We start from the raw sequence: 16772 nt of genomic DNA on the forward strand, positions 1-16772 counted from the left end.
AACCACAAAGGAGTACACATTAATTATACAAGTACATAGTTTAAAAAACAAAACAAAAAAACACTCCACTTTCCCAAACTTTATTAAAGAAAAAAAGCAATGGTGGTAAATCTCTAGAACAGTCAATTTTCTGGGATTCCTCCCTTGAAAATGTGACATTTGATTTCCAAACACATGCCAGAAGTGTACATGGTTCCCAATTGTACTAAGTAGGTAAGAAGCTAAAATCCTAAAGTGTTCATCTTCCAACTTTCCCTAGTCTGTGGTCTGTCTTTGGATCAGCAATAATTGCCTGAACAGCTACTATGGCTTCATTAATTTTTGTCTGTAGCTCTCTGAGTTCTTCTATATGCAGCAATCGCAGAATCTGGGCAGCTTCATTAAGAACTGCATCTGTTTTGTAAGGAAAAAACACTGCATCAATACATAATTGTTGCTTTTAAGACTATTTATTCATTTTTAAGAGTCTAAGAAGAGTTTGAATTAAAACAAAAGTCACATACCTCCCGTGTCAAAGCCAAGAATATGTTTGTCTAGAGCAACAGGCAAGCCCTTAAAAGAAAAAAAATGACAAAATGAGTTTACAGTTAAAAATAACTGCTTCTCATAAGAAACTGTAAAAAGCTGCTATTCTGCTACTTACAGCTGTAATGGTCAGGGGCCTAAGAATCATTTGCTGAAATCTGCCTTGCAATTACGTTTTTCCCTATTACAATAACTAGAGAGAATAGCTTTAAATGTACTGGAAATTCTACAGCCCATTCAGGCCTTTAGACCAGGCTTGTAAACCAATAAATCTTTGGCAGGCAGTATAGCTCAGTGGTAGAGTGCTTGCCTAGCATGTGCAAGGCCCTGAATTCAATCCCCAGCACTGCTACTGCAGCAGTGTTTTGTCACTACTGCTATGGAAAGACGATAGAACTGGCTGCTGTTGTTCCATTTAGTTTCAAAGAGTGTTAGCGTACAGGCAAATGGGATAGGAATACCTTTAGTATTTTCTCCAGGAAAAATAGTTTTTCTTTTAGCACATTAATTTTGGTGTTTTCTTCCCCCCAGTAGTAGTGGGGATTAAATCCAGGGCCTCACACATGAAAGGCAAGTACTGAGTTACACCCCACTAGCCGCGCCCCCCCCTTTTTTTTGGAGACAGGGTCTCACTAAATTGACGATTAGCCTCAAACTTGTGATCATCTTGTCTCAACCTCCTGAGTAGCTGGGGTTACAAGCATGTACCACCACACTGGCTTTTTCTTTTGTGAGATGTCTAGCTATATTGCCCACACTAGTCTTAAACTTCTGGACTCAAGGGATTCTCCCGAGTGCTGAGACTACAGTAGTGTACCACTATGCCCAGCTTAATTTGTCATTAAAAGTGCACAAACCTAAAAATATGCTGTTTTTGTTAAGCCAGCATTATGTTTACAAGAGTATTTACATAATTAAACTTTCAACAGTTTATCTGGAAGGAAAAAAAAAGCATTTAACTAGTCAGCACCAACATATAGATAGACCAAAGATGACAACTACGATGATGCTAAATTGTAGACTTCACAATAACTATCAAAAATGATGCCAGGGCTTTTTTGATTATATTATATATAATCATTACTAGTAAAACAACAAAACCCAACTACCTATACTTTCAATGTTGCTATGTAAATACTTTAGTCACTGCTCAATTCTTACCTAATCTATTAATGTACAACTACCTAGGTACTATCTGCTTTAAAGTAGCTAACAAACAAGATATAAAAGTGACAAATGGGTTTGAAAGTATAGTGAGCAAAATAAAGAGTGCAACTGTATTGAGTGGCTCTGTCAGTCTGGTACCAGAGGCTGGAGTTTTCCTTCTGTCTGCCAACAGACCACTGAGGAATAGCTATCTGTGAAAATTATGCCTTAAATACTAGTTATGAATACTTACAAAGACTAAACTATAAGAATTTCTCTACTATGTCATTATAGGCTGGTATCTTAAGACGACACTAAAACTAGAATTTGGAGCACTGAAAATAAAACTAAATTTTACTTTGCAAACAAGGGCAAAAAGTTTTGGCTATTCCTTTATTCACACTGCCTTCCAAACTAAAGACATAGTTTTGCTAAATGAATGATTACATTATGCCAGAACAATTTACTATCTGTTCTATAGAGTGAAATAAGCTGATTTTTAGCCAAGTTCTACTGGCCCCATTCATACATAATTAAGTCAAGAAAAACCTAGAGAATAAAACTGAGGATCTTTCATAAAGGACTACACTGCCCTGGTGTAAGTAACCTTTTAACACTACTGGGTCTTGCTAAAGGGGTCAGAGGACAAAAGACATCAGAGGGGAAAGGAGACCAAAGTCCAGAATGGTAGTGTGCCCAAGGTATTCACTGCAACATCTATTCAGTAGGATGGAACTGTCTATAGAGACTATAGTTCCTCCTCTAACTCCTGAGGACATTCTCTGCACTATCTCATGGTCAATAAACTTTAGCAATGTTTGGATTTCTGATAGTTAATTAAAAAAAAAAAATCCCCAAAGTATTCTTTATGTATAGGGAAGATATACTGAACAAAATGATCCAGGAATAGAACTTATCTCAAAAAAGAAAATTAACTGGTAACTGAAGATATGCCCTTTTATTTTCTACTATGAATCAAACAATCCAATCCTTCTCAATGAACTTAAATCTTTTTAAATGAGCTTCAACTGGGCATGTGCAGTAGTCTGCAGACTGCACACAAGCTTTTAGAACTTTTCTAAGGTAGAAAAGAGGATAAAAATGAAGTTCATATATTACTCAACTGATTCCCAACAACTGGATACACTGAATTTGCTTAAGAACTAAACTGAATCACAATTAAATATGAAATCCTTTCTTTATGCTATTTAACACAGAATGAATATCTTAAGCAGATATTTACAACGTTTAAACTCATAGCTATATAAGAAGAAATTCTCACTAATAATTGATTTAGTATTTATATAAACATACCTCTTTTGTTTGATTTGCTTTAGCAACTGCATCTTGTGTTAGGCGCTCCTGAACCAAAATGCGAATTGCCTTAAGAAAATAAAAAATATTGCGTTTACTATTTATAATTCATCCTTCTCTGAATCTGGAGAATAAGGATACTCATAGTAATTCAAAACAATTTTTTGAATAGATGTATTATTTATTTATACGTACGTGATCAAAAAAATTTTTTTAGGGGCTGGGGTTGTGGCTCCATGGTAGAGTGCTCACCTAGCATGTGTGAGGCACTGGGTTCGATCCTCAGCACCGCATTAAATAAATAAAATAAAGGTCCACTGACAACTAAATATATATATATATATATTTTTAAAAAAATTTTTTTAAACAAAGGTATGCGGTAAAAAGTATTATGCCTAGCCATCCTTCCAAAGAACAATCATTGTTACCAGATTTTTATGTATCTAAAAAGACTCTGAAGTTGTAAGTCTGCTCATGCATTTACAAACACAGAATCTTTGCCACAAAGGGTAGCATATAATAATGCTTGTTTTATACCTTGTGTTTATCACTTCATAGTAATTAAGTTTTCAACATTCTGAAGGACAAGGTTTTTTTAAATGGAATTTAAAATTGGGGAGATAACAATTACAACTAAAAAATTTAGTTTTAATAAAAAGCAAATGCTGTACCTGAAAAAGATAATTAAAACATTTTTAAAAAATTTAAAACATTTTTAATGGTGATTGGTTACCAGTTAATGTTGACTCTTACACCTGGCAAACCTACTAAGATGCTTTCTATATCATCATTTTTTAAATACCTCTTTAAAACCCCCCCTGGGAAATAAACAGGTAGCTGAGACTAGAATTTTATAAAGTTTTTTGTTATAGCTCATTTGTATTTTTCCTATTTACTGGGTTTGGAAATCTAACAAAAATACTCTAAATATGCTATGCATTGTCTGTTTCTCCTCATTTAGTTTATAACTAAAAAGGACATATCCACTGTAAAACTATCCCAATGAATTTTACATAATTGAATGAAGAACAAGCATTTGAAGCAGCTAAATTAAAAAAAAAAAATTGTCTTTTGGTATCCAATCTGTGCAAAGAAAATCTAAGTTAACACTCAGATTCAGTACAGAGAACTATAATGAGCTAAGAACAGGATAATATTTCCCTTGTTAAAATTGCCATATAATACATACAGTTCTAAAAAGTAGGACAACTATGACAATCTCTTTAGGGTAGGGTAAAATTTAATTATTCAATTTATTACACAGTAGTTTAAAGTAATAGTCATGTACAAGGTCTAGTCCAATGCTCTTTAATCTCTTATATTAATAATAACTTCTAAAGTAATTTCTAATTCTGATATCTTAAATTCAACATTATTAATTTGGGCATTTTCCACTATCTTAATGAATACAGACCATGAATCCTTAAAAGAACTGAGAAGTGGACTAATGTAGGAAAAAGAATGGGCTACTGGGTCAGAGTACTTAGATTCAGTTTCTCACTCTATGATTTTCTGTGTCATCGTCTTATTTATATTTCTCTGAATACATTTTTTAAAAATAGAATGTTAGTATCTACCTCTATTGATTACTGGGAGGACTGAATGAGATTACCTTTGCAAAGATTTAGCACAGTGATAGGCACATCTTTAACACTTTCCAGTGAAACCATTTATCTCACTCATTTTCCTAATCATTGGTACTTTACACTGCCTTTTCTCATTAACATCAAAAAATTGGCATTAGAAAATTTAAAATCTTTCCAATTTTTTTTATGTTAAAACAAAGCAGTATTATTACTGGACAATCTACATTATGCCCCATATTTCTCAACTGTATTCTGGTCACTCAACCATAAATATAAATATCAATAAATAGTATTTTTAAAAGCGAAGATTTTTCTCTACACAGTTTCTCCCAAGAATCAAAAATATGAAACTTACCTTAAGCATTACCAGGTAATCATCATGACGCTGAATCTGAAGAAGGTTAGCCAAAGCCATCACACCAGCCTTAAAATCGGGATTATTTACTATGAAAGATTAAAAATAAATAAATTATGTAGCTCTGCAGACATAAAAGCTTGCAAAATAGATTTTTAAATTTTCTAATGTCATTTTTTTATATTAATAGAAAAAAGAAGTGTAAAGTACCAATGATTAGGTAAATGAGATAAATGGCTTCCCTATTAATACATTTCACAAGTAACAGAACCAATATGTGACTAGCTTAACTTGCATTAGATTTTTTCTATAACTTTGCAAGTCTCATTTTTGTGGCACTTTTAATTTACATTTCTTCCCAAAGTTACTAATTTTAACAGAAAGATCCCTTCAATGAAGAGTTTGCCTCAAAACTTTTCTCTAAGCAGCATATACAAGCATGGAATGTACAAGCTTATTCTTCACAAAAATAACTCATAATTTAACATATCATTATCTAGGTAATTAAACTCTTCATACTTTCATAAAGGGGAAATAATTACTGACATGTGCGACTTAATGGAAAATTTTATCATCTATGTCATACTATAACTGAATTAAAAAATAAAATTTATACACCCAGGAAGGCAAACAATGACCTGCATGATTAAATATAAATTGAAACCCCAAACTACTCGGAGTGAACTAAAGAACAGCATAGGGCCCTGGGTTCAATCCCCAGCACCACAAAACAAACAAACAAAAACATTACAGAGAATAAAATGTCAACATAAACACTATTTACATAAAGCAGTCTTAATTTAATGACACCAAGTTAAATGTGAACTTCATTCCAGGAAGTAAAACATATGTAAGAAACCAAAAATGATGATCAATTTTATAATTAATACTTACCATCCAAATTGATCAACGGCTCTGCATTTTTAGTTGCATTGTCAGTATTTTTTGCATTATCAGGTACCAAGTCCTTGTATTTTTCAGCTATAAAATAGGCAAAAATATAATTTATAGAATGGCAACTTAAGGTAAAATAAATAATTATTTCTGAATTCAATTGAGCCAAGATGATTATAAACATAAAATATTTCATTCAAGAAAACTTAGAAAATCTAACAGAAGAGAATGTAATTATAGCTTTTTGATTAAGCTAAAGTGCTTATTAGATACTTGACAACTATCTTTTCATTAACATTTCTAAAGATAATTATTTCAAACACTAAAATTTTTGGAGGGAAATGTCTTTTATAGCTCCTCCTAAAACTTGGGACTTAAGAATGGGAGGGAGGGTAAATAAAGGTTTCAAAAGATTAAATATAAACTCACTAAAAGGTTTTCTCCCCCCAAATCTTATTTCGAATGCAGATATAAAATCTAAAAACCTTGCTTTGTAAAGCACCATGACTTCAAATATACTATATATAAATCTGAAACTTATTTCAGGGAAAGGTGAAATTTAGAATTCCAAAGGTAGGCTTTATTACTTTAATTTGAAAAATATTTAATAATATGCAAAAAAATTCTGAATCAACTTAATGACCCAAATGAAATCTTAACCTATAGTGCTTTTATGATTTGTTAATGAAACAAGAGGAAAAAATAAAAGTTTTAAAATTTAAGCCAGGCAAGTTAAAGCCTAAAGGGACTCCTAACTCAGTCAGAAATTAGTCTAAAGAAACCTCCACTGGTCACATGTGAAACAGTATAAACACCAAGACAGATGATGACAAGAAAGGATTTTGACCCAATGAGTAAAATAAGACACCGTTTATCTACGATGATTTTAATAAATTTTTTTTTTTTTTTAAAAAAGCTTCTCCTTACAGTAGAAAGTCAACAAATAAACAAATGCCAAAGGAATCATGGAATTGGGAAAGCACCTTTGGGCAACTACCAACATAAATGAAGCAAAAGTCATCAAAAGGATGCTAAAATTAGGAGGGAACTATGGGGAACAAAAGTACACTTAATAGTCTCAAAATATCTCCCAAAGGGGAAAACAATTAATAGTGAACAAACTTTAACCAAGTGGTCAAGTTAACATGACTAATAATGAGAGCAACATCATACAACTCCTGATGTAACGCACTTTAAAAATATATCACTTCTGTGTTGTTTCTAACAAAAGTATCAACCCTGAACCTAATTGCGAGAAAACATCACACAACCCAAACTGAGTAAAATTCTACAAAATAAGTGTCAGTATCATTTAGGACAAGCTAAGATTAAGGAATTGTTCCAGATTATAGAACACTAAAGAGATATATAAAACTGAATCTAATGTGTAATCCAGGATTGCTTTTGTTGTTGTTATTGTTTATTTGAAAGGGGCTGTCTATAAAAATATTGTGAAGACAATGTGTAATGTGACTAACATCTAGAGATAGTGGTAATTTTAATTTCCTGCTTTTAATACTGTGGTCGTTTAAGACAAAAATCCGTTTTAGAAAGTGCACATAGAAGTATGTAAGTGTGAAGGAAATAGATAATTTACTATCAAACAGTTTAGGAAAAAATTGTGTATGTGTGCTTGTGTACATGTGTGCATACAAAGAAGGATGAAGCCAATGAAATAAAATGCTAAGTCTGGGGGCTGGGATTGTTGCTCAGTGGTAGAGCCCTTGCCTAGCACGTGCAAGGTGCTGGGTTCGATCCTCAGCACCACATAAAAGTAAATAAATAAAATAAAGATATTTTGTCTAACCAAAGCTAAGAAAAAAAGTGAAAAAAATAAAATAAAATGCTAAGTCCGCAGAATTTGGGTGTATAAAAATTCTTTGGACTATTGCAATTTTTCTGTCAATGTGAAATTATATTTTAAAAAAGTGAAAGATATTTGAGACAGGCTTTAATTACCTTAATTGACAAGCTAGTGAAAGGCTTTATATATATAGTGGTAAGGTACAAATAAAAATTTCACAATTGTTTCAGCAAATTTAAGAAAGCTTAAAAGTCAAAAAGGTGGCAACCTATCAATGTAAAACCTCAAAAGAACATGAGCGCCTCCTGCTGAAAAAGAAAAGCATTACTACTTTAACCAATTTTCAAAAGTATTCTTATAACTTTAAATTTTATTTTTAAATAAAACTTGTTTCTAGTTTAGATTTTTAAATGTTTGATACCATTTACCTTTCCACTATTTTTTAGTATTAAAAAATCACTATATTTCATATACAAGCTTGTTTTATTCATTAATAAAGACTGCTATAACTGAGAAACAAATGTACATACTTGTAGTCAACTGTTGGGATACACTATCATGTGGCAGCTACCACTGAAGACTGAGATTATAAAAATAGAATGGAATAAACAAGAGTAAAACAAATAAATTGATATGTGACTACAAACTTATTTGGAATAGCAGAAAAACAGTTTTCATAAGGTAGAAAATACTTTATTAAAAATTAGCTCATACAGTTCTTACTGATTCAGAGCAGAATTGTTAAAAGGTCCTAAAAAATCAATTAACACTACCAAGGTTACAAAGCATAGGATTACATTTATTTTCTAAAGTATCAAATGCATATTCTCCTTGTAAACTAAAATTGAAAGTAAAGAAAGCCGGATGCAGTGACGCATGCCTGTATTCCCAGCAGCTCCGGAGGCTGAGGTAGGAGGATCTTGAGTTCAAAGCCAGCCTCAGTAACAGCAAGGCGCTAAGCAACTGAGTGAGAACTTGTCTCTAAATGAAATACAAAAAAGGGCTGGAGATATGGCTCATGGGCCCCAGAGTTAAATCCCCGGTACTCCCCCCACAAAAAAAGAAAGGAATAAAATCTCAAATCAGAGAGCTTTCCCTAGATCTGTGCCATAATGCTTCTGAAATTTAAATCTGAGGCACCCCCCAAAAAACCAACTGGGTGATGCTCCAAATCAACACGTGAATATTCATAGACATTGCATTTGCCAAGCAATTACTAAAGTTGATAAGGATCTGTTATAAGTATGAACCTCATGGGTACTGTACGAGATAGAATTCCTCCTCCTCCCAGTACTTAGAACCTCTTCATGCTACCCTATGTGGCAAAAGGAAATTGTGTGTGATTAAATCAAGGATAGTGGGATGAGGAGAATATCCTGGATTATTCAAGAGGGTCCACTGTAATCACAATGTCCTTATAGAAAAAGAAGGCAGAAGGGTCAGAGAACAAGATGACAATGGAAGGAGAGGCAGAAAAAAACTGGAAGATGCTATGCTGCTAGACTTGATGATGAAGAAAAGGGCCAGAGTCAAGGAAGATAGATATCCTCAAGAAGATGGAAAAGGAAAACAGATTTTCTCCTCCAGCCTCCAAAAGGAACCAGCTCTGCTGACAACTTGGAGACTAATGTTGAACTTCTGACTCCAAAATTAGATAATAAATTGGGTTTTAAGTCACTGAGTTTGTGGTAATTTATTAAAATACCAACAGAAACTAAGAGAGGTACCATGAAGGGAATAAGCCTCACAATTTACTGGGGCAAATAAGACATAGTAGCAAAATGGAAAGTGGCAAGTGAGTTAGAAGGTAGACATGAAAAGCTATAAGGATATTACTGCTAAGGTGAAAATTACTGCTAAATGTGTACAGATAGACTGAAATACCAAGCTAAGGAGCTTAAAGTTTCTTTTATAGAAAACGGGAAAACCATGATGTCTTAAAAATACATAAATAAAGCTGTTCAGGAAGTAGCACTCTAAAACAGATTCACATTTCAGAAAGTGAGCTGGTAGATTATGCAGCTAAGACTGCAGAGTAACATTCACAGCAGACTACTTTAAAAAATATTACAATAACCTCAGCAGAAAGTAACAAGAAGCAAAAATAGGAAGATAGTGGCAAGAATGGAGAAATTAAGATATAGCAAACAAGGCAAAAGATTAATAGTGGTAGGACAGGAGGGAAAGGATAAAGCCAGAGTTATCAAAGAGACTTCAAAAGGAAATGATTAAGAGACTGTAACTGACAGTATCATTAAAATGAAAAACAAAATACAAAAGATGTAGATAACATGGATCAGATCTCGCATTCAAACCTGGGCAGCCTTCTCAAAAGTGAAATCTACTGAGAGGAAACATGAGTTTAATGAAAAACTGTTTTTACTCTACATATTAATATTAAGAAGCTTCTAATAACAAAAGTATGTGTTACAACATTAAACACAATGCACAATTGTGATCTATAGTGTATGAAAGTACATTAGCATTACACATGCTTTTCAGTCTCCTGGGATAACTGCTGCAACCAACACCTCAAAATCCCATCAATTTTGGGATACCAGAAACAATTTAACTTAAAAGGTTAAGGTGTAGACTGTGAAAGTTGGTAAAGTTTACCAAAGAAACGTTACTTTGTTGAAAAGGCAAACAGCCTTCTACAAAAATATTTCCAAAATCTAAAAGATACATGCAAATATCAATAAAAGACTATATATAAAGTGCTTTTAACTTCTTGTGACAAAAATGAGCAAAAGGTCCCAGACACAGGCACATGCCTATAATTCTGGCTACTTGGGAAGTTGAAGCAGGAGAACAGCAAATTTGAGGCCAGCCTGGACAACTTAGCAAGACCCTGTCTCAAAATAAAAAATAAAAGGCTGCAGATAAAGCTCTGTAGTAGAGTGCCCCTGGGTTTAATCCCCAGAAGTGCAAACAAAACAAAATAAACAAAATAAAAAACCCAAAGATTAAACAATGTAAGACAGAAACAAATTGGTAAGTTCCCTGTATTTTTATATTCCCTCTTTCCCATCTTTCTTTTCTCTTAAAAAAAAACACAAATACTCCAAAAAAACATACCGTTATCTCCATACTCAAGTCTAACAGCTAAGCCAAGAAGCCAGTCAATTGCTTCTTGTCGATCCTGAATCTTGAAGGGACAGTTAACATCTCTGAGATACTGTAAAGACGAAGGGAAAAAAAAATAATTAAAGGTCCAATTTGATTATATTATCCAGTTTTAGCCTGTGATTACACAACTTGGATCTGGGATGGGAATCTAAACTTTCTAATTGCAGACTTCAGTACATAAAGAATAATTTATAAAAAGGGGACATTTTTAAAAAGAATGATATATAAATAAATTAGTTATTATCTAAACTTCAATATTATAACTTTCATGTTATAGAAATGCTATGAATAGAGTAAATCATATAACATACACATAAGCTGTAACCAAGTAAACATCTGAAAGCATATCAAGATGAGTGGTATCCTTCAAATAAGTCTTTTAGGAAGTGAAAACTGAACTCTAGCAACAATGCTACTAAACTTCTGCCCCTTTGGAAATCCTTTCAGGAATAACTAATGAATTATTATGTTTAATCATAACTTATTTTCTACCCTCAAATTTTGTTCCTTTATTTAAAAAAATAATCACCTCCTTCACAATATTTTGTCATGGCCCCCTCCCCAAATAGTCAATACTGAAAACATTTAAAAGATTCAACTCATGATTTAAAAATGAGCAAAAGGTCTCAGACATAGGCACGTGCCTATAATTAGAAAGAAACATTTTTATATATATTTTATACAATGACATTAACATTCCCATGAGACAAACTCTATGATCATCTATTGGGTAAGTTCTGATATACTTATCTTCCAGTTATTCTACTTTATCTCATTTGTGTGCTTTATATCAGGAAAGTTTTTATTCTTCAAATACCCCTTTACATGTGTATTGTTTTATACATGTGAATGGGCCATAAAAGGTAAAATAAACAAATGCAAAATCCTAACAATGTATTTCAAAGTCTTAACAAGCCCATTAGAATTGTTTTAAATATTTTTAAGGGTAAAGGAAAATGAAATGTTTAATGACACTGTAAAATGTGACTTTTACTTAATTTGAAAACAAATTTTTCTACAAAAATATTATAAAATTAAGTCAATGGGAAACTTTATTCTAGTCACAAAAATATGATGTGAACATAGATATTTATAGGCTGCTTCTATCATATACAGGATTTTCTATCATACACAGAACATTAAATATAAGCATAAATATAACATAGTCTAATTTTCGAGCATGCCAATGTCTTTTAATATAAGAAATATCCAGTGGCTCCGGAAGCTGAGGCAAGAGAATTGTGAGTTCAAAGCTAGCCTCAGCAATTTAGCGAGGCCTTAAGAAACTCAGCAAGACCCTGTCTCAATAAAATTTAAAAAGAGCTGGGAATATGGAGATATGGTTCAGTGATTAACTGCCCCTGGGTTCAATTCCTGGTACAAAAAATAAAATAAAATAAAGTAAAATAAAAAGAAAGAAAGACTACTAAAAGTGTACCATTGCTGCATTTTATTTATTTATTTATTTTTGTCCAATGTTAAAATTGATATTGGCCACTAAGTGAATATATTTACATTTAAAGAATATATTCCACTATTTAAGAAACTTCACAACATTTCTGAAGACACTATTTCTACCTCATTCATAAGATTGTCAAGATCCCAAGGCCACCTGCCCCCACCATCCCTGCCCCAAATTATCAATACTCAAGCTTGGTAGGAGTAGAATTTGCACTAAAATCAAAAGAAACATGATAAGAAAAAAAGCTAAACCCTTGAAATCTGCTTTTCTAACACTTATCATTATTATATCTTTAAAGAGCAAAATAAGCTTTGGCACAGTAGTGTGTACACCTGTAATCCCAGCAGCTCAGAAGGCTGAGGCAGGAAGATAGTGAATTTAAAGCCAGCCTCAGCAACTTATCAAGGCCCTAAGCAACTCAGTGAGACCCTGTCTCTAAATAAAATATAAAACAGGCTGGGTATGTGGCTCAATGATTGAGTGCCCAAGTTCAATCCCCAGTGCCAAAAAAAAGAAAAAGTAATTCTAAGGTCACCTTCATATAGTTTAGAAAAGCTCTCTGTATGTTTATTTTACTTCCTAATTCCTTACCTTTTCAAAAAACTTGGGCCAGTCACTGCTGTGGATGTTTCTTAAATTACCTCTGTCTTCAATCTTGTAGTGTCTGATTTTCTGGTCTTCAAGCCAAACAATAAAGTTTCTAAATTCTGTTTCATCTGCAATCAAAATATTATATAAATCACTAGAAACATTGATAAAATACTTCCTTTTTCACAAATGGTCTTGTGGAATTTTCTTAATCCCACAATGATAAGTTAACTGAGCCAATAGAAGCAGGAGTTGCAAGTATAGACTCCTGGAGCTAAGATTAACAATGATCTAATCAAATCTCAACCTGAATTTAAAAAGCCCAGACACTTACAATTGATTGTGTGAACATGAGTTGATCACCTATATTTTCTGTGCCCCAGTTTCTTTAGCTACAAAATGGGGATTAAAAAATGAACTTACCTCATAGTGTTGTTTTGAAGATTAAGTGAAATATTGATAAATAGTGCACAAGCACATAGTTTTGCTATTTAAGTATTAGTACTATTCCAGTTCCTTTGAGGGAGAAGAGACTGGGCAAGTATGAAATTATAACAAAGTAAAATAAACAATAAGTAATAAAAAAAACAATTAAGAAATTAAATAATAAATTCAGAAAGGAAACACGATGACTATTACTGTCACGTAATGCTTACTGCACATTAAGTGCACAGTGTATATTTATTTTAATCCTTCCTCTCTATATATATTTTAACCTGTAAACTGAACCCAAGTGCACAACCCAGGTGCACTTCACCACATCCCCAGCCCTTTTTATTTTGAGACAGGGTCTCACCAAGTTGTTGAGGCTAACTTTGAACTCATGATCCTTCTGCCACAGTTACTGGGATTACAAGCATGTGCCACCTCACCTGACTGCATCCAATACCCTTTGAGGTGGATAATATCCCCATTTTACACATCAGAAAACTGATACTCAAAGATTTAAATCCAGATCTAAGTTCTACTGCCACTGAACCTTTTTTTTTTAATTCAAATGCAAAGTACAAAAACAAGATACAATAATTCACTATGATTCCACAGGAGATCAAAGAAACCTGTTTTGAAATTATTCCCAACTTGTGAGTCTAATATAATGACTTGAGTACAATATCTCAAGTTGAACTTGATGATCCCTTTTAAACTTCCTAGTCGACCAGAGATCAAAAACAACTGAACAAAATGAGTATAGATAGGTTAGTAATAATGGGCAGCAATGTCATTAAAAACTTTAATGCTGCAAAATCTTCAATACCTTTCTACACAATTCAACCTCCCGGCTCGTCTGCTACTAACTTTTTTGCACGACCCACACAACTTTATTAATCTCTTACCCTATGGGTGCTGGATTTCATTGTATACTGTTTTGATCATAAACTGTTTCCGTAGTTCTGTCTCCCATCCCTACCCCTATCCCTATCCCTAAGCTCTGGCAGGCAGTGAGCTAGTCTTCAAGTTACTCAGCACCTTTCTCAGAATCCAGCACTGCTGGCCCACAACAAATGCTCAAGGTATTACCCAACACCTGGTGAACTCTGGGGCTTTGAAATAAGAAAAAGACAAACGCTTTCCCTTTTGTGTGCAGAGGAGCTGGGTGTTTGCAGGGTGGGGTAGGGGAGTCTAGAGTTATCAAGTAGAGAAAGTGGCGATGCTCAGGCAGGAATGAGTGAAGGGGCTCCGACCTCGAGGCGCGGCGGAGGGCAGAGGTGTGTGGCGGCCCCGAGAAAGGGGGCCCAAAGGCCCCCTCATGCCCGAGAGGGGTACAAGGCCGCCAAGGGTCCCGGTGGGGGTGCGTCCACCGCCGGGGTCAGGGCCAAGCGGCCGGCTAGGGGCTGCCGCCTCACCTTTACAGTTGAAGCCGGAAGGGTTGTGGTAGTCGAGAGCCGTCAGCTTGCGTCGGAACATGGTCCCCGCTTCTCACTCAGGTCCCCCGGGCCTCGCCCGGAGAGGAGAAGCGAGGTGGAGCGGGCGGCGCAGGCACCGGCGACGCGGCGAGAGGGCGGGCTGACGCCGGGACGCTCCGGAATGATGGCGACCTTCACCAATCGGGACTTAAGAACGCAGGCCGCCGGCAAATCTTCACCAATCGCGGCTCGGGATGTGGAGGCGGAGTCACGTCAGGGCACGTCGACGCTCAAATAAACTTTATTGTCAGCTTCCTAGTTGTACAATAGGTAGAAAGCAAGCGAGAAGCCGGCTTCCTCTTGTCTCCCTCCTTTTTCTCTTCTTTTTGATAACAGCATGCGGAGAACAATATCTGTAGGCTTTGTACTCTAGGCTACATGTCTCATTAGATCATAGAATTACTCCTAATATTTTTAGTGTACTCATTCACCTAATTCTTGTCCAACATAGATGCTTTTCTAATACTGCTAATGCAAAGTCTGAAAAGCAAGATCTTTGCAATGAGATACTTTCAGACTAGCTGAGAGTGATCTACAGATAACATTGAAGTAAATGATAGTTTCAGCTGAGTGAAGTCAGCAACTGGAATCATCCTTACCTTCTCCATTTACATAGCATCTAGTAGGTCAACTTTTTTCATCCTGTCTTTCCTGACTCAGAGAGCTTACCATCTGGCAAGGGAAGACAAATAATAGGATAATAAATGTAAATTATTTATATTGTAAAAGATGCTAAGTACTGTGGGGAAAACATTGAAGTAAGGAAGGTAGAGAATAGGGTGGAGACAGGCAGGAGGTTTTAGACAAGTTGCAGTTTTAGACAGGAGGGTCAGGCTAGATCTTACTAAGAAAAGGTGAAATGTAAAGGAAAGGCTGTTAAAGTAAGGAGGTTAGTCACATGACTTTCTGGGGAAACAGTTCTTAGTAGAGTACTCAGTGCAGTTGTAAGATAAGAATGGTTTTTATATTTTTAAATGGTCGAAAAAAACTAAAAGCAAAATGACACATGAGGTCTATATGTAATTCCATTTTCAATGTCCATAAATAAAGTTGTAACACCACCATGCCCATTTGCTTACTGGATGCTTTGATGCTTGAAGGGCAGAGTTAATGGATACCAGAGACCATGTCTCACAAAACCTAAAATATTTTCAAGGGTGTATAGAGTTTCACACATGTGGAGGTGGTAATTTCAAAATTATTAGCTGGACAATACATATCAAGTAAGACAACCAATCAGAGGCATGAAAGTTACATTCACAACTTATAACACTTTTAAAGAAAGCAGTTTTCTAAATAAATAAAGGAAAAAAAGTGAGCAGTTTTCCGAGACCACTTTGTTTAAATTATCTTTCCAAAGACAATGTACAGAACGAGTTGATAACTCTAAGAAATACTTTAAAAATTCTCTATATTGCACAAAAATATATTCTGATGAATGTTATCAATTGAACATCTCATGAAATCAGATGTTTTCAACCAATTGGGTATTGCAGAAAGGTCCTTGTTCTTGGGGACCCTCCCATACAGAGAACATCTACTCTCTTTCTAAGACTGTGTTAAATATGAAGACTTGCTTTTTTTTTTTTTAATTTAAGATTGGGCTTGAGTATGTCATGATTCAGCATTAGAAGCAAAAAACCAAACCAGTCGAATTCAACTTTATTGGTAGAAATGGAATAGGAATGAATAGTCATAAATTTAGTTATAGAAAGACCATAAAGCATTCATCTTCCATGTTTGATACTGCAAAAGAAGTTTGCCTGACAACAAAGAAACAAAGTGATAAAGTAGAGACAGGCCATTCCCAAAAAATATCTTGCAAAGAGCTAGATCCAACTTTTCAGATACGCAAGCCAATAAATTTCATTTTATATTGAACCAGGTTGGGTTGGGATTTTTGTTACTTAAAACTGATGTAGTCCTAATGTGAGGACTGATTCTAGAGCAATATAAAATAAATGATCCACAGGAGCTGGGGATGTAGCTCAGTACTAGAGTGCTTGCCCAGCATGTATAAGGTCCTGGGTTCAATCCCCAGTACTCTCCACTCCTCAAATCTCTG

The 16772-nt window shown here is 34.5% G+C and overlaps 1 protein-coding gene across 1 annotated transcript; it reads right to left on the minus strand.

The window, feature by feature from the left end:
• Positions 1-64: 64 nt before the first annotated feature.
• On the minus strand, positions 65-14828 carry Rtraf (RNA transcription, translation and transport factor). The gene is made up of 8 exons (XM_078050133.1): positions 14648-14828; positions 12807-12931; positions 10703-10802; positions 5821-5907; positions 4927-5015; positions 2986-3054; positions 504-552; positions 65-393 (listed from the first exon to the last, which is right to left on the minus strand). Exons 1-8 carry the CDS (start codon positions 14706-14708, stop codon positions 239-241), a joined length of 735 nt encoding a protein of 244 aa, XP_077906259.1. The 5' UTR covers positions 14709-14828; the 3' UTR covers positions 65-238.
• Positions 14829-16772: the final 1944 nt, after the last annotated feature.

Source organism: Ictidomys tridecemlineatus, chromosome 5 (assembly GCF_052094955.1).
Source record: "Ictidomys tridecemlineatus isolate mIctTri1 chromosome 5, mIctTri1.hap1, whole genome shotgun sequence".
Lineage (NCBI taxonomy): Eukaryota > Metazoa > Chordata > Mammalia > Rodentia > Sciuridae > Ictidomys > Ictidomys tridecemlineatus.